This window comes from Rhamphochromis longiceps, linkage group LG13 (genome assembly GCF_057381845.1).
Source record: "Rhamphochromis longiceps isolate RC_006_pf linkage group LG13, R_longiceps_female_GT1.1, whole genome shotgun sequence".
Classification (NCBI taxonomy): domain Eukaryota; kingdom Metazoa; phylum Chordata; class Actinopteri; order Cichliformes; family Cichlidae; genus Rhamphochromis; species Rhamphochromis longiceps.
This window is the reverse complement of record NC_140569.1, coordinates 22055617-22078530: the sequence shown is the minus strand read 5'-3', so window position 1 is coordinate 22078530 and position 22914 is coordinate 22055617. Positions and strand designations below refer to the sequence as shown.

At 40.9% G+C, this 22914-nt stretch overlaps 1 protein-coding gene across 2 annotated transcripts; it reads right to left on the bottom strand.

Annotated features, from left to right (window-relative positions):
* Nucleotides 1-195: 195 nt before the first annotated feature.
* Nucleotides 196-21984, bottom strand: golga4 (golgin A4). Of its 2 annotated transcripts, XM_085428436.1 has the most exons (25): nucleotides 21764-21984; nucleotides 20497-20571; nucleotides 19007-19108; nucleotides 16059-16127; nucleotides 15618-15944; nucleotides 15480-15527; nucleotides 15308-15364; nucleotides 15112-15210; nucleotides 14338-14488; nucleotides 14039-14229; nucleotides 12611-12694; nucleotides 12122-12269; nucleotides 11855-12033; nucleotides 11459-11557; nucleotides 11198-11353; nucleotides 6761-10536; nucleotides 6537-6658; nucleotides 6039-6169; nucleotides 5677-5763; nucleotides 4207-4233; nucleotides 4011-4079; nucleotides 3584-3659; nucleotides 1798-1895; nucleotides 904-990; nucleotides 196-814 (listed from the first exon to the last, which is right to left on the bottom strand). In XM_085428436.1, the coding sequence occupies exons 1-25, from the start codon at nucleotides 21839-21841 to the stop codon at nucleotides 800-802; spliced, it is 6351 nt and encodes a 2116-aa protein (XP_085284562.1). In that variant the 5' UTR covers nucleotides 21842-21984; the 3' UTR covers nucleotides 196-799. The 2 variants fall into 2 exon arrangements, with proteins under 2 accessions (XP_085284562.1, XP_085284563.1); XM_085428437.1 differs by lacking the exon at nucleotides 19007-19108.
* Nucleotides 21985-22914: the final 930 nt, after the last annotated feature.

Here is a 22914-nt window from a genome sequence, read left to right as displayed (position 1 = left end):
TGTGGAGAAAAAGAATAAAGGTCAGGCAAAGTAGAGTGAGAGATCTGTAAACCCAGATTTGTTGTTTTCATTCAGTCTTTTTAACCAGGTGTTAACAGTCCTCAGTCAGACACTGGGACTAATGCAAAGACAGGTAATTAGATAAGCTACAAAACAAAAATCTGTATTGTGATGAGGATAAAGGAGTGACAAAAGTTGTTCTGTAAATAGGATTTAATGTTACTCTGAAAAAGAAAACTGTATAGCAAGTCATATAGCGCCTTATATTACAGTTTTTATTATCATAATACAATTTACAGTTTTGTTTCTGTCAGTGTCAAAATATAAAGCATAGAAAAGCTGTGTTAAAGAGGTCCAGGGGCCTGTATCTTAATGTGGTGCGAGTGCACACTTAAAGGGTCGTTTACAGTTTTACAGAGGAAGTGATTCAGACAACAGCACAACACAGAGATCTACAAATCAACTGACCGTCGGCATCCATGTGATGATAATATAATTTATTGCACAAGCCAATCTTTATAAACACATTCTAAAATAAAAGGAAACCCATTTACTCTCATCTAAAACTTGTAAATTAAACTTCAAAGAAAAACACGGTTTATGGAAAAAAAAAGTGTTTCTGTCAAATTCTCTTATTCCCTCATACCTGTTGAACATTCACACATAACGCACACACACGCTTTCTCTTTCTCAAACACACACATGAATAAAATGACAAGAAATGCAAACAGATAATGGCAGTCTTCCCCCTTCAGCAGCAGTAGCAGCAGATCCAGAAGTACCCGAATCATTCAAACACTCATCGTAACCAAGGCTGTGGAAGAGACGGATATGAAATTAGTTCAAATCCTGATACACATTTGACCTCATTTAAATATCCCCAAGTTGTAAAAAGATTCTTACAATTGGTTTCGAGTCTTCTTTGTCCAAAACCTTTTGAGCTTGGTCAGGAGGAAACTTGAGCATGGAGGTAATCACTTTGGCCATTGTCTGTGGAAAAAAGGGGAATTTTTCTGACTGACACCCTGATCGTCATCTTTTTAAGTCAGTTTACTTTCAAGGCAGGAGTCATCTGTGGTGTTAGTATAATCTCTGTTTTTCCCCCAGCTAACCTCTGCCTTTGACACCATCATCCAATCAAAATCAAGCTTGTTCTGAGACAACTGAAGCGCAAGAAAAGGCTCAACAAGAATGAAAATTATCTGCATAATCAACTCCAGGCCTATCTGCCAGGGAGCATGCATTTCCCTATAAACACAGAGGATAATCAGAAACAGGGCTCCTGGGCTGTGTAAGGAACCCAACTACTCAGCTAACACTAAACAAGGCCAGCATGCCTTTAAATGGCAAATCTGCATCATGCAAGATGTATGAGCTCGCGGGCAGCCTGCCGGACATCCTCCGCACGGGGGAGGTCTGCCATGTTGTTATAAAGAGTGTTTGTTGAGGAGCTGGGAAACTCCCGCTGACTTTAGGACCATGTCAACAGCACTGATAATTAGGGAGATCGCTGTTAATTACATCCAACAAGACTGGACACAACATGAGTTTTATATAGCTTCCTAAATGAGTAGCAGATGGAGGTCACCAGCTTTAAAAATAAAAATTATCAGCAACTTTTTTTTTATATGGTGGTTTTGAATCATCTCATCTAATAGACCATCAAAGCAGCAGCTAATGTTTTCTCAGCCAACTAAGATGGAGACATAAAAATGAGAAAAAGATTAATTATAAAAACTATTGGTTTTTTTTCTTCCTGTAGAATCTTTTTATAAAAAAATAAAAACCAGAACATACTTTTGTTTCCCGTCCCATCATGTATTCAAACAGCACCTTCCTCAGGTACTCCATCTCTGTGGGTTCTGAGAAGGCGTCGGAAATGTTGAGTCCAGGATCTGTAACAACAAGCAAAAACAACAAATCAAATATTTCACGATGACCACAACTGTCAAACTTCTCTTTCTTTAATGTCTTTCAAATCCCATTATTTCAACATCTGTAATGACCTCAAATGTATTAAATATGACTACACATCAGCTACTCTAGGTTGCCACTTTGCTTATATTTCCTTGGTTAAGGAGAAAAATCCAACCTCAATACAGTTACCACAAAAAAAACTAAAACACAGCTGTGAGTGCTGCATGTTAGTGTATGTAGGTCGTTTTTATGTCGTTTTAAAGTACAACAATCCTGGAAAACGTACACAAACCCCCCCCCCCCCAACTAACAGCATCAGGTTTATGTTGGCAAGCAAATTCAAAACCACCTTTTGCACAGTTTAAATTATGCACTAAAGCTGAGTACAGGAAAGAATGGTGAGACTCAGCATGAGCACTTTAATATCACACAAGTTTTTAGGTCTGCACCCAAAGCTATAACACAATTATCCCACTAAAAGCTATGAATGGAAACGACTGAGTTACAACTTGGACAGGGCTGCTAACACTTTCATGACTGAAGAAAAGAGCTTTATTATGGAACAACATCCAGTCGCTTTGTGCCTATTGGAAATAATCACTCAAACATCCTCAAATGTGCCTGAATGTGCCCAGAAGGACTGTGCGATTAGAGTACAGGAAAAGGTGATAGAGCAGTCTTTGATCTCTGGTGTGGAGTAATGGGTCACCAATAAATCCCATGCCCTTTGTCCCCCTGACCCTGTGTTGCCCCACCTAGGACAACTTTCACATCAACCACACAGGAAAGCAGATTTCAACAGCTTTCTGATCAATTTCCTACCTAAAAATACAACTCAAGGTGGTTTACGTAAGCTCAACTGAGTCATCAGCGGCTTTAAATATGAATATGAGCAATATACATGTACTGGATAAGAAAGGTTCGAGAAATCTGCGTGCTGCAGTGTCCTGCGTAGGAAACGTTTAGGCCACAATCTGCAAAATCCATTAAATCTAAGCATGGCTTCTTCACCGCCCCCCCGCTTATACAGCAGATTTTCTTTATTACAGCACCAGAGAAGGTCCGAGAGGACTCACTCAATCTCTCCAAATACTCTCACACAGATGAAACGCAGTTGGGTCGTGGTAGACTTGGAGACTGCACTGACTTACGGTCAATCTCCAGAGGTTTCCCTCAGCCTAAACCACACGTATACATATACACCCTCAACCCGTAGTCTAGCTTTAATTATAACCCCAGCTCTTATCTTTACCAGCAAGCCTAAAAATCCTGCTTTGCTAGCTAAACCATAATCAAAAGCATAGCTAAAGCAGTCCGGCACACACTGCTGAGGACCTGCACCTCCTGCCTGATCTCTGAAGCAGTGTGTTAACTGTCAGATTAGGCAGTGTCAAAACACCAACTGAGATCTTAAAGAGCAGCTACACTTTTACTGTAACTTTCACGTGTTGACACAAAATATAATCACATGGTCTGTCTTTAAAATCCTTTATTACACTAAAAAAGGTTAGGTGGCCCTTTTTCCGCCCCTACAGAGACCACACAACTTACGTTACGCTTTCCCATGAGACTGGGCTGCGCTCAAGCGTTACGCATGTCATCTCTGCTGTGAAAATCCATAAGGAAATTGGATCAAGAAGCAGAACTAAGTGATTCATGGTGTTACCTTTAAATGTGCTCCCGAGATGAGTTACAACAGTGTTTCGGTGGAAACATTTAATCTTGTCCTCGAGCGAGTGAATCTAGCGTGGAGAAACAAACAAGCATGCACACATTATTTAAAAACTCTTTAACCCAGTGGGTTAATTCTATGCATTAGAGTAATTGCTAAATAGGACATAAGCATTTTGGTGGCCATCCTCAGAGGAGGGCAGGATGCTTGTGAGAACGATGGTGTGTGTGAGAAAAGCTGTTGGAGGCGTTGTTGTGATTGTTTATGGGGTTAAACCAAATGTAAACAGATGTGCTGTGTAATTAAGTTGATGCAGCAGGAGAGCAGTAGCTGCTCTTGCTGGAGGCCACAGAATCCTGGGAATACACTGCGATGGATTTGGTGTCCTCAGAAAGAGCCACCAAGGGGGTCCGATACTCACTCTTTCAACAAACTGCTGCTCTCTCAGTCGAGCCTCGCTCAGCAACGTTGTTTTTTCAGCGAGCTGAGCCTGAGATCGAGAGGGACAGGAATCAGAAAATATGAAATGTGAACGTTATATTTTTGTTAGTATTCATGTTAGTAAATTTAATTGTACGCTAGGAACAGTGAAACCAGCATATAATGAACAAGTATACCTTTAGTTCTTCTGGGGTCATCTGTTCCTAAAATGAAAAAACAAAACAACAAAAAAACAAGAGAGAAAGAAGACACTGTGTGTTAGAACCAAACCTTAATTAAATCAACATTTCAACCTGATTAAAAAAAAAAAAAAGGATGTAAAAACTACAGTAATGACACATTTAGTGCCGCCCCAGTATCCATATTATCTCAGACCTCTGTGCCGAGAAGCTCCACCGTCTTCTAAAAGCACAGAATTGCATTTACCGACATCAACAAAACTCAAATGTGTATTTATCCACTGCTGAAAATAGTTCCCGAACAATTTAGAATTGTTTGAATAACATTTTCTAAAGCTAAAGCGCTGAGAAATTACATGTATATATAATACACTCATGGATGACCAGTTTCACAGACTGATGTCTCCACTAGAAATAAATGTGCTTGGAGTTAAGAGCCACAGACACAAGTCAGAAGGTTTTAAAAGATGGACTAACAGCATTGTTTAAACACACTGTAGTCTACACAGACTAAAGTGTGCTTGTATTTAGTCTCCTCTCTCTGTGGAGGGACACACTGACCCACTGTGAGGCCCAAGAAAAGGCCTCCCTGAGCTGAACGCCATACAATCCACCCATAAAGTTATTACCTCACCTGGGAAAAATGCAGCAGAGAGAGCAGCATAATTCTTTGTCTTCGTGTGCATGCAGACATGTGCGCAAAAGGTAGAAGAATCACTGCAGGGGTCTCATGGCACCTCAACACCTGGCTAAAATGTCTCCCCGGAGTGCTTTCGTCTTATCTGGCTCCATTTCACTATGCACATGTTGCATGACAGTATCGCTGCAGAATAAATCTAATGTCTACAATCACCTCGCATGATATTAATTGAGAACAGGGACTGACGCTGGCCACTGCCTGACAATCTCCATTTTCTCCGGAGAACATTCCTGAGTGATTCAAACGAGCTTCGCAGCATCCGGCGTGCTTTGGAGAGAGGCCACACGACTGGAGCGAGAGACTGATCAGAGAAAACTATGTAGGAAAACTGTCCCCGAGCTCCTAGACGGATATCTTCAATTATGAAGCAACCCAAAGAAAAAGCTGAACGATAACTGCCTAGTCTGTCAACCTGGATGTGAACTTTGTAATAGGCCATTTGAAAATGTTTATACAGACACAAAAATGCATCTGGATTAGGCTCATTCAGATGAGCCTAACTGCTTCCCTTAAACTCCAGCCTTTTCCCAGAAGGGAGCCGAAATGCTGTGATTTCATACAGCTAGAGTGAAGTGACATATGACTCCAACAGAATCACTACATAAATTTACTCCAAACCCCTCCCTCCATTTCAAAATGGACTACAACAGCTACAGGCATGAATTTCTACATCTGAGTACAAGCAAAATCATCCAAAGCACAGCCAGTTGTGACAGCTATAACAGATGTTTGGCCAGTGAAGAACAGTGGGTCAGCATTATTTGTACCTCCAAAGTGTCCTGCGTTCTTGCTTGCAACTCCTCCAGTTGTTTCTGAACTTGCCACACTCTGTCTCCCATCTCCTCTTCTCGACTCTGAAAAAAACAAACAAATAAAAAGGAACAACGACTGAGTCATTTCCCATGTATCATCTCAGCATCACAACTCAAGTATGCTGCAAATCACTCAGTGAGGGCACTGCGCTGTTTCAGACCTCAGATCCTCTTTGGAATTTAATTATTCTTTAAAGGCAGCCAGAGAGATATCACATATAAATCCAAACCGTAACAGTCGATGGATGGTGTCTACAAAGGAGTGCACCCTATAGTATAACCCCATTAAAACAAATAGGATGAGTTTTTAATAGTACCTGTATAACCTGTTCATATTTCTGAACAGTTTTGTGCAAGTCATCCTCTTTCTGGGAAATCACCTTCCTCAGCTGGCTCGCTTCTTCACGATGGCTACTGATGAGCTCTTCTTCAACACTCTGAGCTTTTACTGAATCAAGAAAAAAAAAGAAGAAGAAGCCAAGTGCATAAAAACACAACTTATATGTTCACTTGCCTCTAATTTTGGACTGGATTTTAACATGAAGGAAACATTTCTTCCACAAGCAGTAATCCCTTAATGCTCCCATTTGAGTCCAGAGTAAAAAGTACAGTGTCACAACACAGCCATCCCAAGAACGTGAGTCATATTTACTTTGATCTTCTAGTTTAAGCCAGTCGTTTGTTTAAAACATAATCAAAGTGCAGTACTGAAAGATTCTGACCACAGCAAAAGTGAACAATTTCGACTGCTCATTTCCTTTGCTTGTAAATCTTGTTGGTTTAATTTGGTTAAGCATTATTCTCTTTTGCCTCACCGATGGCCTCCTTCACTGCTGTGTTGAGCTCCTTCTCTTTCAAAGACATCTGTGCGTTGAACTCCCTCATTATCTGCTTCATCGCAGAGTTGTGCTTCATTTCCAAATCTTCTAATTCCAGCCTATTAGAACAGAGAGCAAAGGAAATGTAATTAGCAACTATTAACAAAAAAATCTAATATTATACAGACAAGGGATTTGTCACGATCATTTTTAAGCCTTACTTTAGCTTTTTCTCATTCTCCTCCAACAGCTCCTTCTTCATGTATTCTAGGTCGTGTTCATACTCCTTCCTCAGTGACCGCATATCTTTCTGCAGCCTGACGAAGTCCTTGTGGATTTTCTCCTTCTCGTTCTTCACCTGGCTCAGTTTGTTCTTCAGAGACCGTAATGAGTCCTCATCGTGCACCTCTTGAGCAGGAGCATGGTTTTCCAGCTCGTTTTCCATCACACTCTTGGTTTGCTGCATGCTGCTGCATTCCACCTTTACCTCAGTTTCTGATGGATTCTGGACCTCCCTAGCAGTCCCCTGATATTGCTCCAATTGGGCATCCTTCTCGCTAATTTCTGCTCTCAGGCGATTTATTTCTGCGAGAAGGTTTCCGTTCTGCTCCTCTGCTTCTTTTAGCTTTGCCTTGATTTCGTGTAATGTTGATTCAATGTCTTTGAGCTGCCCCTGTTGCACTGCGTCACTCTGAAGTGAGGTCAGCTTGTCTTCATACATGACTTTCAACTCCTCTAAAGACTTTTCTTTCTCAAGCCTCTCGTTCTGCAGAACTTGTTCAAGGTGTTTGGCCTGCTCTTCTTTAAGCTTGACGAGAGCATCCTCCAGCGATTTTGTTTTCTCTTCTAATGTTTCTGTGTGTTTTTGCACAGAAATTTCATTGTTCTTAAGTTCATCCAGGCTAGTCTGAAGAGTTGTAATCGTCTGCTCTTTTTCCTCAAGCTGTGACGTTAACTGTTTTGTAACCTGGCTGATTCTCTGCTCAGCTTTCTTTTTCAGCTCAGACATTTTCCGAGTGCTCTCAGACAAGCTCTCCTCAGTTTCCGTCTGACTCCCGTCCTTGCTCTTGATAATCTCGTTTTTCAACCTTTCAAATTCCTCCCTTTGACTTTCAAGCTTTTGTTTATACTGCTGGTTGCTTTCCTCGAGGGCCTGAAGTTTTTTGGCCATCTCTTGCTCTACATTACCTTTCTGGGTGCACTGCATCTGCAGCTGTTCAACCAACTCGCGCTTCTCATTCTCAATGATGCTGTGTTGCTGTTTGAGGTCAGAAGTGAGCTGTTCGCACTCTTTCGTCTTTAGGTCTAACTGCTCTTGAAGCTCACTAAGTCGACTGATGGAGCTCTCAAGCTCTACGGTAAGCCCACTGACTTTTTGCTCCTTCTCACTCAACAGTTGGTCCATCTCAGACTTGCTGACGGACTGATTGTCAATTGTTGCTGTCAGCCGCTGCAAAGCTTCATTCTTTTCGGCGATCTCTCGCTCCAGCTCTTCAAGCCGGGCCTGCAGAGATCCAGTAGTGTTGTCGCTCTGTGTGAATTTCATCTCTAACTCAGACAGACTGGTCCTGAGTGTATCCGCCTGCTCTAAAGCAGACTGCCTCTCCTGCTCCAGTCTCTCCATTTGAGCAGCGGCCTTTTGCCTCTCCTCTTCATACTGCTGCGTCAGCTGATTTATGGCTTCCTCCTTCTCTTTTATGTTACTTGCTAGCTGATTTTTTAAGTCACCGACGACGCTTTCCAAGCCACTGATATGCAGCTCATTTGCTTTCAAAGTTTCTGATATGACTCTGTTTGCTTCGCTGAGCTCCTCAATCTTCTCTACATGTTCACTAATGGACTGAGAATGAGTCTCTCCCTCATGTGTTAAGGCTTTGATGTGCTCCATATGAGCATTTACCTGAGCAGTCATCTGTTCTAATGAAATGCATAGATTTTTATTCTCCTCGGTGTGCTGGCGAACACTCTCCTCTAAAGTGCAAATTTGATCTGCTTTAGTAAGGATAATGTTTTTAAGATGTCCCACCTTTTTCTGACCAGAGAGTAGTTTATCTTCCAGCTCTTTCAACCTACTCTCCACGTTTTGCTGAAGTTCATTAGATCCACACTCAACTTTCAACTGAACCTCCTTACAGTAATGGTTCAATTGGTTGCTCATCTTAATCATTTGCTGCTGTAACTCTGCTTCCTTGGCATTCAGTTGGATGGAAGTTTCCTCAAATTTACTCTGCAAGTCTGCACTTTCCTTAAATCTGGCACCTTCCAGCGCTTCAAGCTGTTTTTCCGCTTCATTCAACTTATCTGACCAAGCTTTCAGCTTCTCTCTGCTCTCTTCCTCTGTCTCGTTCAGCTTGTCTTGGAGGGCGTTTCTCTCACCGAGCGCCTGGTTAAGGTTCCTTTCCACTGACTCTATTTGTTCTTTTAGCAACGCTTCACTCTTTGCCAAACTTTCAAGTTTAAGTGCTGCTTCATTAAGCTCTTCTTGCAGCTTCTGCACAGTGGTTTCTCGGATCGCCAGGTCCTCCTTTAAACCCCTTATTTCACCCATTACTTGCTCAGTCTCCGCTCTGCTTCTGCTAAGCTGCTGAGACACTTCTTCCAGCTCCTGGATTTTCTCCTGCAGTATGACTGAATGTTTCTCCATTAATTCTTCCTCCTGCTGTCCTAACCGCTCCTGCCAACGGCGCTCCAGGTCTTCAATATCATGCTTATGAGTGGCATGTAGTTTCTCCACTTCCTCCTTATGGTTATCCTGCAGCTCTGACACTGCATTGCTGAGGCCTTGGGAACTTTTCTGGGCCATCTCTACGATTTTCTCCTGAACTTGTTGTTCTTTCTGTTGAAGCTCCTCTTCCTTCTTTGCAAGCTCCTTCTTCATGTTTTCTTCATTCTGCTGAAGCTTTTTCTTATATTTCTCTTGCATTTCTTTTGCCTTCTGTTTGAATTTTTCCATTTTGGTTTCCTGTGATTTCAGTTTACCTTCCATATCAGTTATAGTGTTTTTCAGCTTTGCTTCATTGGCAGCTTTTTCGTCATCCAGCTGTTTCTTGAGGCGTGTTTGTTCTTCCAGTTTAGTGTTCAGTTCTGATGTAAATGACTTCTCTTTCTCCAAGAGCGCTTTCCTGCTCTCTTCTAACTGATGCTCAGTTTCTTGAAGGGATTTCTCTTTTTGTTGGCATTCATTCTTTGCAGCTTCCAACTGATGCTCCACATCTGTCAGTTCTTTCTTGCACTTATCAAGATCTTCTGTTATCTTATTTAACTGTGCATTAGATTCCTTTAAACTCTCAATTTCAAGCTGGGATTCTGATAAAGTTTGCTGCAGCGCTTCCAATTCTTTAATCTTGCTTTCTAGGTCTTGTGCAGTGGAATGTGATTCCTCCTGTAGCGTTTTTTCTTTAAGCATGTATTGTTCGATTTCCTTCTCTTTTTCATTCAGAACAATTTTCAATGCATTAAGTTCCTCCTTCAGAGTTTTCTCTATTCCGCCAAGCGACTGATCATGCTCACGTTTGACATTTTCAAGCTCTTCGCTGTGCTTTGACACCCGATCTTGAAACCTCGTCTCGTGTTCCTGTAGCGCTAAACTATGAGCATCTTCAGCAGCCGACAGCTTCTCCTCCAAAAGCTGTTTACCTTTCAGCACCTCTGAAAGCTCAGCAGAGAGCGCCTCTAACTCTGCCTGCTTTGCATCCAGCTTCTCTAGAGTTTTCTGATTCATCTCTTCGACATGTGCTTGGAACTGCAGCTCCTTGTCTTTCAGAAGGGTTTCCATTTCGGCCCTGTGTGTTTCCTTGAGCTCCTCAAGGGCAGCATTATGCTGCTGGGTTAGGGTGCCCTTGTGCTTTTCCAGCTGCTCGTGGTGCTTTTCCTCTAATGCAGAGATTTGCTCTTTGTGTTCATTCTTCAGTTCCTCCAGCTGACTGGAAAGTTCATGGGAGAGACCCGCTTCTTCTTGTGAGATCTTGTTCACAGAGCTCTCCAGTTCCAATATCCGCTGCAATCACATACATGGAGGTGGTTAGATTCTTCCGCTAAGCTGCTACAGTTAATCATTCACAGAACTGACACAGCTATAAAAACACATTGACGGTTATTAAGATATTTTTTTAACAATAAAGCTGTGACACAGTTCAATTACTAGCAACTCTGTAAAAGCTTCAAGTACATAAGGATTTAATGCTTGACAGCATTACATATTAAATGTAGACTGTGAAAATATTTACACATTGAAAATTGCTCACTTTCAAGTTCAAGGTCCTTTATTTGTCACATGCATAGTTATACAACTATAACACACAGTGAAATGTAGCCTGACATGCTCCTCGACATGTGCAAAAATGGGGGGGGGGGTAGAGGAAGAACACACACACATACACATATATATATATATATATATATATATAGTACTTCTGTGTGTGTGGCGTGTTACTGCAGAACCAAATAAACACAAGCATACTCAAGTTATTTTGCCAATTAATTAAATAAAACTGAACCTCAAAGCAATCAGTCAGTGATTAGCAGATTCAATATGAAAGAACAAGTTACATCCACAAAGATGCAATAAACAGGTAAAACCGAGGCTCTGCAGTGTGCCAGCTGTTGCTTTTCTCAATATTAAAAATAAACCAAAAAACCAAATAAACAAACAAACTCACAGTCCTTGCAGCTTCGAGCTCCAGCTGGATCTCCTTAACCTTATTATCAGCTTCTGTCCTTAAAGCAGTCTTCTGTAACTCTGCGTCCTCCAGAGCCAGAGCGGCCTGCTGTTCCCGTTCCTTAGCCAGCTGTGCAAACTCCTCTTTGCACTGCTCCTAAACAGCATTTTAAAAAAAATACAAATATTAAAGTTATATTTTTCTTATTTGATACAGTGGTTTTTTTGCTAAACTGAATAAGGGAAAACATTTTGCACCAACCACAGCTTTGTTGATTTTCTCTTTCATCTCTTCTTCTTTAACTGCCAAAGCTTCACTGTGGAGCTTTTCCATGTTGGCCACAGTTTCCTCTGATGATTTCTAATATTGGTTAAAAAAAGAAAAAAGAAAAAAAAGAATGGTAAATATAAATACAGATGATCATAGCTCGTGAAACAAAGTGATATTACTGCTCTCCATGACAGCAGTGGAACATTTTATACACACTAAATTCTTTTTAATGTAAATGCTTACAATACTGAGTCAATGTTGGTACTTCTGTGGCTACAATATATCATTTTCAAAGAAGCCAACACTTTGGATAAAGCTAGAAATATGACTGCAGCAAATTACTTATTCGATCAATAAACAAATATTCAGGAGAAGTCCTTTCCTGACCTTCATGATGGTGACAACCTCCTGTTTGACTCGTGTGAGTTCCTGCTGCAGACTCTTCCTCTCTTGCTCACTGGCCCGTTCGATTTCTTTCACTTGCTCTTCCAGCTGAACCTGCAGCTGTTTTCGAGCCTCCTCTGCCCTCTGAGCTACACCCAGTGCTCGTTCAAGTTCCTCAAAAGCTATTGGAGGGGGGGAAAAAAAAAATCACAAACATATCTAGAAAAAACTGAACTTTTCTGTACATTACCTGACATGGACAGCACGTACCCGATTTCTCAGCCTTTTCTTTCTGTTCCTGTACTTCTTCTTTCTGGGCTATAGCTTGCTGGAGCCTGGACCGCAGCTGTGCAATCTCCTCTTCTTTCATTTCCAGTGTCTCGTGCATCTGCCGTTTGGTCTCAGCAATGACCATTCCCTGAAAAACAAAAAACCAGTACCCCATGAAAGAAAAATCATCCCTTTACCTGTATACCCTGAGCACAGGAATCAACACTAAAGCTTATGTTGATCTGCTCTCCATGAACGAGGGCTGTAAAACTCAGCCCTGTGCTATTAATTGTGTTACGGCTTTAAGCGCTTTCAGCATTCCTCGCAGAACTGCTATCCATCCTGCAGTGCTGGGGTCAAAGTTTAAGCTAAACAATATGAGTCTGAAGCTACTCAACAGCAGAGTAAAAACACACACACGGCCACACACATACACATATAACTGAAACGGAAGAACCTTCAATCCAGATCTCAAAGCTCCTCACTAACCTTGTCCTGCTCCAGCTGTTCAATGAGATTCTTGGCATCACGCAGCTGAGTGATCAGCTTAGTCTTCTCTGTTGTGTGTAGTTCCTTTAAAGACAAAACAATCGACAGAATTAAAAATAAAAAAAGTCACACGTGTCCTAATGGCATGAATGCCACTTCACAATGCACCGCTTCCTACATCCTGTATACGTGTTTGCTCTGATAACTTCCCAATCAGATGCTTTCTGTACCACCCAGGATGCCTCACCCACAAGCCAAACAACCAGTGTGTATACATGGCCAACTAAACCAACAAGTCAACCCAAATTACAGCTCACTCTTGCAACCGTGGCATGTAGTAGACATGTCTCTGTGGCACCGCACTTTAACAAGCAGTTACTAAACAGGAAATGTTGGGCTATGTTTCTCTGTTGTTTGACACAAGTGTGCCAACGGCATGAGTATGTATGCAGCACTGTGATTAACAGAATGTTTTCATAATGTCAAAACGTATCATATGAATAAACAAAGAGACAAAGAAAGACCAAATAGCATACAATACTCAAGGACGGCAACACACAGTTAAAACATGAATTCAAAAATAGTTGAAGTTAGGGTCTGGAAAAGTAGACAGATGTTCTGCTTTATGGGATATTTGTCTGAAGCAAAGGAGAAGGACAGCCCAGCAGTTCCAGGATCCCTTCATGCTGTTTTAGGAGGGCTAAACGCCTGTTAACCTCTGCTTTCCCTGACAAAGGACAGGCCTCCATTCCCAAACAAGCTGCGGATTTATACAAAAAAAACAACCCCCCCCCCAAAAAAAATATTATGGCAATAAATGAAAGCAAGTCAATCAAGTGACGGCACATACAAGCTGTCTATTATTTCAATGGCTTTGTTACAACAACCACTTGTTATCATGCGCTGCAAAACATCAGAGCGACTAAGGACAAACTACACGAGCTGATCATACCACTGCAGCAAAATGTTTTGAAATCAATGAAAACAATGGCTCAGTCATGTCACGCTGACATGACATGAACCCTCACTCTGGAGCTTAGCCAGAGAATTTGGATGTTCGGACTCTGAGAACCACAGCGATCTGCTGTGTCACGAGATAATGGAGTCACATACTCAGCGGACCATAAAGACTCTGGCAGACAGTTTGCGGCACAGTATTAATTCCTCTAAACACACTGCTCAGTCCTTACCGTCCATCCCCACTTTAATCAAACCTCTTTATAATTATAGTTTACTACTTGGTTTATAGCAAGTGCTCATCTCTGGGAAATCAGTTTGAAATATCTGGGCACTTTAACTTATTGTTGCTGTAATTCTGTGTATATTTAGTCCAAAATGTATAGTTTTGTTTGACTGAAAGCGTCCTAATATTACAGTATAACTACACTCCAACTCTTCTATCATTTCTGAAAAACACAGGGTAACCACCTTCATCTTCTCCAACTCATGCAGTCGCTCCTGCAGCTGCTCCTGCAGAGTTTCATTCTCACTGCTAAGCTGGGCGCTTCGCTCCTTGTGTGTACGCATGACTTCCTTGCACTTCTGCAGCAAGTTTTCTTGCCTCTTCACTCTCTTCTGCAGAGCCTCCATGAGTTTAGTTGGATCACTGTTGCCCTCTCCTGTCCAGAAATTAAAATTCACTGCTTAGAAAAAAAAAATTTGCTCACACAGTGTGACTCCTTACTACAGGCAACTAAATAACCATATATTTTAATAAATACACTTACCCTCAATGACTTCAGGCTCTACTTCGTTCTCCTTCAAAGGACTCTGTGTGGGAGAAGCAGAGACTTCAACAGCTTCAGACTGAGGAACCTCTCCTTCAGGGGGCAGCGAGCCATCGGGGCCCACTTGGAGCCGTTTCTTCAACAGAGCAACCTTAGAGGAACAAAGATCAATAAATGAATCACAGTCCCTTTGGCAACTTGAGATAGATCTGTTATTGTTCCCCGCAATCGAACTCAGAGTTATAGTTATACAGATTCATTACTCCTGCCATGGAGGTTTTCTCCATTTGGCTGTTTGTTATCAAGACGACTAAAATTGTATGGACAAATCCGCATGATGTAGATATGCAGTCTCAAACAACTCTTGATTTTTACATGACTGTTTGTGCATTACATGGTTCTTTCAGCTTTTTGATTTCAGGTAACCTACTCATTTTCAAGGCAAGTGAAGCATTCCTGTTTGGTCTGAGAAACTTTTAAATACAAAACCTCTGCACTTCATTTGTCTCTGATTTTAAATAACGTCACATTTATTCAGAACTCAAGAACCATTTATACCAGAACATCACTGCAGTGATTATCATGCTTAAACTGAAAGGATTAATGTGAAATTATCATTAAAGCAGGTTTTAAAGTAAATTTTTTAAAAAGTTACATTTAAACTGGGTTTGGGTGTTTTGTTTTGTACGGTGTTTAAAATAAGCCATACTTATAAAGTTGTAATCCTAAACAGCAGAAAAGCTTTGGCTTATTTTCCCACCACCATCCACACACCTGTGTTTGTAGCACAGTGATCATCTGGTCTTTCTCCTCCAGCGCAGCATCAAACTCATCTTGCAGGTGTTTCTTGGCCTGTTGGTCCATCTGAAGCTCCTATACAGTAGATTATTCATTCATTTGTGCAGTTTATATTAATAAAAAAATGATTTTAATCTAAAGACACAAAAACATCCATAGCATATAGCCGTACCTCTCGTAGTTCCCCTATCCTGCGCAGTGCTTTATCTTGACTCTGACTGAGGATGGCCTGGGGAGAACAAAAATGTACGTTGGATCAGTTCAGATGTTATTCTCTTTTTCCAAAAAACATCCGATGAGAAAAATACTGACAAAAAAAAAAAAAAAAAGGATGTAAAATGTACCTGCGTTTTCTCTTTTTCTCGCTGTACGGTACGGTACGCAGTAACCAGCTGCATGACAAAGATGTAAAGATGAGCAGGAGTTATATTCATGTACAGACTTTACACTTTACTCTTCAAGCATCCTGTCTGTTTTCTCACCTCCGAATACTTCCCCCTGTACTTCCCCAGGCTCCTCTCTACTCTAAGCATTCGGTGTAACAACTGCTCTTTGGACAGAGACTCTACACTTCCTGGTGGCTCCTCGGCCTCGCTCTCAATGTCCGAGGGTGGATCATATGCCGGGGCACTGGGGGACTCGTTTTCTCCCAAAGGAGTCAGGGATTCGCGTGATGAAGTTCGGACCAGGTTGTCTTTAGATGGAGAGCGAAACAGATTTTCTGCCCGACTGGCTCCGCTACGAATCAATGACTCCATTGAGGGCACTTTCAGCTGTAGTTTCTGGGTAAATGACTGTGGCTCCTCTTTCTGTTACAAACCAAAACAAAAAACATAAAGATCTCAAACTCATTAATGAATGTGCAAAAACACTGAAATAATCACATTGAAAAGATTAAAGAGGAGGCTTGGTAATACTCTTACATGAGGAGAAGTACTTCCATCCCCATTGATGCTGCCTCTGGGAGACCTCAATGCACCTTTAGAGGCACTCTAAAGACCAAAAAATAAAGATGAGATTATGAGGAAAAGGGCAGCTGTATCAGCGAACTTGTCCTGGGCCAGTTAGTCATCCACACCCAGCGTGGCTCTCCCTGATTACTCTGGAGGGAGCAATATTAGTATTGCTGGGAGCAATGCAGGGGCAATGGGTACCCTCATGCAACTTGGAAAAAACAGAGGGGTTAAATACACAAAAGAAGGCATCTCTACTGTAGAATAAACAAAAAGGGGTTAAGACAAAACTACAAACAGCCATGAGGTCAGAACAAATAGTTAAAAGTCAAGTAGGAGAGCTGCGTTTGAATTAAAGATGCTTGGCAGTGCTGTGTGCAGCTGCATTACAGGAGGACAACGTCACAACTGATGTGAGGGAACATTTAGCAGCTTAGTTGGTTTAGTTGATTTGTTAGAAGCAGCATCAAAGTGAGCAACTCTTCTCCTCCCTTGTCCAGCTCCAAGCTACTCCTTCCTGTGGATTACTTGTTTCCGCTTCATTTTCACAGCTAGTCATGTGAACGCTTGCTTTCAACCAAGCCTGTCAAGAGCTTCGTGACCACTACCACTAGACGTTTTTTTTAAGTGGATCTATTTAGTTATTGTACATGTGTGTGAAGAACAAGAAGAATTTGGGTATAAAGCAAAGAGTCAGCAAAAGTAGTGGAAAAAAAAATGTCAGCATGTGAACAAACACAGCAGGCCTCAATCTTTTAAGAAATGTGACCTTCGCTAAAGTTTTACTGTCAAGACTTCAATGACATGCAAGGTGTCTGAGTGATTAGCAATAAAAAGGAACTTGTTTGTTTGTAAGACAACTCCATTAGCGCCTTTATATTTCGCCCTGTGTCCCTGTGCTCTTATTTCTCTGTTATTTCCCATCATCCCCAGATGGCCGCTCCTCGCCAAGACTGGTTTTGCTGGAGGTTAAAATAGAGTATTTATAGCATTACCTTTCACTATTATGCCCTTCATGCCTGCCTATTTTCAGTCATATAAAAAAAAAAAAAAATGGACAATGACTCATGGATAATTACTGCAGAACGGTACACCAAATGTAAACCTACCAAACCAGGGCACTTGAGTGCCTCTATTTCAGGACCACAAGATCAAACAAAATTCTCACAGGGACAAATCAGAAACCAAATTTAAAACAGATCATAGACCACAAAACGTGACTGAGAAGAGTTACTATCACCAACTCCACAAAGTACCATTTAAAATATAAAGAAAAATTATGACAGAAGCCTCCAGTCAACAGACAAACATTGCTAGCAGAACAAGTAAAAAAACAAAAACAAAAACAAAAAACAAATATAAAAAAATAAATAAATCTATGAAATGATTTCATGAGTAAATTTAAATATAATGAGATCCCAAAATCAAGACTATGTCACATCGCTAACATGTGAAAATGACTGTGATGGACATTTGTATCTGTGGCTTTAGCACATCAACACTCCTACAACTCTATACCAGGAATCTAATGATCCCTTCATGCAAATATCAAAGCAAAGGTTACATAAAAGAACGATGAAAAGGTCAAAGAGTAACTGCATCTTAATCAGTGTCATTAACCATACACATAATGAAGAGGCAACAGAATTTAAGGCTTCCCCTCTTTCCAAACTACAGATCATAAGCAGCATCTAGCAAGAGGTGAATCAGACAGATCAACCAAAGAAATCATTATGAGACGGTCAAGACATTGTTAATAAATTCTAAATATTCATGGGTCCACTTAAACACAGCCAAACCGCTGACAGATACCATCTCAGTTCAGTCTCTTGAGGTTCGTATTTTATTGCAGTTGAATTCATCAAACAGTTGCTTTCATTTGCATATTTTTCGTTTTGTTCTCCGATAACTGGCACAATAACACTACAAGTTGACTGGCAGTCATTCTGAAGCAGCTGTGCTGAAGTAATAAAGTCCTTGTTTTATAATCACTACATTATCTCACAATATCCACACAAATCCTGGTTAATGACAGCAGCTGGGGCGCGTACTGGGCTATGTTGGCATTTAAAATGAGCAAGCAGAGTTAAGAGACAATTAAACAATGTCTCTCAATTTTACTGACACATGACCCTCATACTGAGCTCCATTTACCTGCTACAAACCTAGTTACAAAGCAGACTTATGCAGTCTAGAAATTATTTTGAAGAGCTGTGTGTACAAATGTATGTATCTGAATATGGACGACCCATACGTTCTTACAATTGGTGCTTAGTATCTACTGACAATGTCAAAAAAAATAGACCTTAACTTTAATAACAGTAATTAATAAGCAGTTACAAGCAATACCAACTTTCATTTGTCACATCAAATATATCTTAAATAAAGAAACAGCTATTTGGATGTGTTTGTTTACTTAGAGAGTTAGACAAAATCTTCAATTTTAATTTGTTAAAAACTTGTCCCATAAAGAAAAATCTCAACTCTCCAAATACACAGACTTTAGCGGAGACGGGACAAAGGCGATCAGGCAACATAACAGGATTTAAGGGTCTACAAGGGTCTCTAGGGCAAGCAGCAAAGATCACCTAAAGACAAATGGGCACTGTTCATTTCTTTGACACATCACAAACTGAAAGAAGGGACAACAAACAAACATGGGGCAGAACGCACAGAAGCTTCTATCCTACAGTGTAAACCACAACCTAGTAGATGCAAAATTAACCTACATATGAGATGCCTTCTTGCTACTAAATCCAAAGCAAACAGGAGACGGAGAGCAGGGAACAAGCTGTCCCTACTTGGGCAACAGTCCTCTACCGATTCCCCAAAGACATGGAAGACGGGAGGAAGGAACGGGGCAAGAGGAGGAGGAAAAGAAGAAAGATGAAAGAGGCAGGAAGTGAGGACAAACTCACCACACTGGCTACCTGGGCTGTTTGGGGTCGTTTTGAATGGTCCAGAGCAAAGATAGTATACTCAGAGAGAAAAGCGGGCTCTGCTATCATCCCGGCCAGCACCTGACCCCCATCAGTGCAGTAACGGGACGAAAGGTGGGGAAAGGAGAGGAACACAAAGAGCAATGAGAAAAACAACAGCATGAGTGTGAAAAGGCCCTGAAGGAAGTGGCTGACCAGCCTGATGAGAGGAGGCTGGCGGAGAGAGAGAGAGAAAGACTGAGATGAATAAAAAAGAGAAAGCAGACAGTGAAACAGAGGGAGAGATACTACATAAGCTGGGAAAAAAAAAAATCTGAAAAACTGAAAAGCACTCAATCAACAGTAATGTTATGAGTAACAGTTTCACATCTCCTCATGTAATCTTCACAATTTTAACCAGGGCTAAATCTGCCTTCAGTCATGAAACAATGCTTTCAGAGATGTCAAAGTGTTAATGATTCGTGAGGTGAAGAAAAGATGCTGTGATGCTACACGAAGCTTCTACGCTGAGGCTGCCGAGCCACTTAACAGCAACACATGTGTGCTTCCAAAGGCACAAGTGGGGAGAGCAGTGCATAGAAACCTGACCAAAAGGGACGGTGCCACTACTCCAGTGAGCGTTCTGCAGTGTTGAAATGAAGGAAAAAGTGATTAAGATATATTTTTATCTGAAAAACAACGAAGACTGTAAACATCCATATCTAATCTCAACAGATGTAATAACAACATGTTGCATCATCAGTTGTAGAGTCACTGCCATTAAACCTATGCTTATCTACCTCTTTCTAATAGAGCATAGTCCTGCATTGAATTGACTTGTCAGTATCTATTGAGGCAAAATATGGCAACTAGTCACAGGAGACACAAAAAAAACACTGAGGAGGATACATCAATTATTCATAGACATGCTGAAACACTGTCTGCTCTACACCATTAAAACGCCCTTTCCATTGTCTCTAAAGAAGGAGCTGCTCATTTGGTGGAACAGGGTCTTTTAAAAATGTAACAATAATAATGATAATAACAATAATAATAAGTGACTTCAGACACTTAAAATACCATACGAATGGAATCCAAGTGCTGACTGCTCTGCAACATTAATGACCACAGTGTAAGCCTGGCTCATATGTTCCCATCTGGTGTTGGCTATTGTATGCACTGCAATATGTTTATGAGTCCAGGGTTCAATATGTCTAGATTGTTGGATTACTTTAAATAATTGGATCAAAGAAGTTTGCTAGTGACAACCAGAAGATTCTGAAAACCAACAGCACTAAGTGTTCACTTGTATGTTATAAAGCAGACATTATGCATAAACAAAGCATACAAAGCACATTTTTAAAGCCTAAGAGAAACAATCATTAGAATGTAAGCTGGGGAGGGACTTGGAAACCTCTGCAGGCTGTGGTCTGAACACAAGTATACATACATAAATAAAGATATGAATCACAGGCTGACACCATGCTCACCTCTCTGTCGCTGGGAGAAGGTGTGCCATCACTAAATGGGGGAGTTTGGCTGTTACGTCGGTCTCCACTGCTGATCTGTAAAATAAATAAGTAATAAGGAAAAAGAAGTAATAATAATAGTAATAAATTAATTGAAAAAAAACATAGTCATAACAATAATATTGATTTTGTTGCCTGGCAGTAAATCAAACTTTAATACAGATGCTTGCTGGGTGTAAGTTCTCTTGTTACTGGATTTCACCTTTTGTATGCCTTCACCTTTGAGCCAAACTCAGTCTAAGATTGTGGTTTTACAGAAAGTCAGTGGGAATCATAAACTACACACAAGCTCTGAATAACAAATGTAAATTTGGTCCTCAAAAACAGCCAATCTGCATAAGAACCAAGCCAATTCGAACAAGGTAATTTATCTATCCATCTTCCAAAGGGTTGCTGGATCTGCATATTGTATGCCAGATGCAGCCCTCTCATTTATCTGGATAGGGAACAAGCCCTAGCTTGTGAGCCCCGGAGTCTGGGTTTGGATCTCCTCCCAGAACTGAACTGGGGATCTTTTGCATGTAAGGCAAACAGAGAAATGCAGCGAAAATATCTACATTAACTTGGAACTGAACTATGATGGACCTCCAAACTATGACACATACCTTCAGTCCTTCACATATATTTAGGAGAGCTTAAAGAAACTTGCAGTTTCATATTTCAAAGAACATTTCGCATTTTTTAACAGAAGAGGAAAGCAAGGGATCTGATGAGGTTTCTAGCGCTTTTCCAATGACAAACTTCCAACTCGAAATCTGTGTGCTACTTCTGTATTGTTTTTAATAGAGGCGCCTGGGAGTAGTAGGATTTGCAAGGGTCAAATATAGCTTCCAGCTGACATCCACTGGCAGCTAATGCAAGAAGCATTAACTCAGACACGCCCATGTTGTCACTGGCGAGTATAAAAATGCGGGCTGGCATTTTGGCTACAAACAAATTGATGATTAGCTGTATGAAGTGAGACTTTTCTTCTACTCGGACAACGGGATTTACCAGTTCCAGCTGTTCCAACCGCTGACAGCTAAGTTAAGCTGCTAACTTAAGGACTTAGCACGGTGCTAATGTTTGCAAGACAGTAAAGGGACGAACTGACAATTCAAGTTAGCTTATTAAGCTGTCAGCTTGAGTTATCTTAATGAGAAATAACTAGACAACCACTTCCAAACCGTGAAGTCTTTGCAACAGACGTTAACTTAGCTAGTTAGCTCCGAGCACCACAACAACTAACCTGGGCCTGCTGAGGTGACTGCGCATTCCTCTGCGGAGACTGCTCCTCGTTTAGCTTCTGCTTGAGTTTTTTAAACATCTTGTCACGCCGATATAAACTGGTGACCAAGTGTCGACTTTCCGGCGGAGAGTTTTTTTGTTTTTATTCAGCCTATCATCCAGTACTCAGGGGCAGACTTCCTTGTTCGCTTCTAATTTTCTGCAGGTAGGCCTATCTGCGCATGTGCGGCCAACGTGGAGGAAATCTGAAACGTCAGACTTAAAGGGCCAGTCTGGGCTCAGTTAGCTACAGCGCCCCCTTAGATAGCAGCGTGCTTGGGATATATTACAGCCTAAGACAGTTGAAATGAGAAGACAGTTTAACACATGTGGTATACAGAAGCACATACAAAACAACAACAACAAAAACACAACACAAGGAATCCTCACAAAAAGGGATAAAAACAAACAAACAAATAAGGCCGTATTTTAAAAATTACATTCCAAGATAGATGCAATAAACTCAGTCCTGCAATGTCAAATGCAATGTCAAAAAGGAACAATAACTTTAAGTCTAATAAGTATTTTATAGTACTCATATATTTACTAACTCATTCTTAAAAACAGAAAATAAAATTCAGAAACACCAAATTTGCATTTGTGGATGTGGTATTTTGCATCACTTCCTTAAAACACTGAATGAAAAATATACATGAATGAATTTAAAGATCTTTGTATGAGGAAAACAGATGGGAAACATCTTTATCTGAATTTCTTTTTTTAATGATAGACTGGTGATTTGTCCAGGGTGTACCCTGCCTCTCACTCTATGACAGCAGGGATAGGCAACAGCCACCCCACAACCAAGCGCAAAAGAAAGGATGGATGGACGAAATATTAACAAAATGTAGAAAGTGAAATCTATTTTCCTAAGTCTCTTCTTGAGCTCCATGTTAAATCTAGACTTAAATTTAAAATCCTTCTCCTCACATGCATGGTCCTTGGTTTAAAGATCTCATAGACCTCATTGCATGTCCTACTCTTCACTCCAAGTTTGCAGGTTTAGTTGTGGGTCCTGAAATTTCCAATGGGAGACAGAGTCTTCTGCTATCAGGCTCCTCTTCTGCGAAAGGAGCTCCCAGTTTGGGTTCAGGGCAGAGACACGCTGGCTAT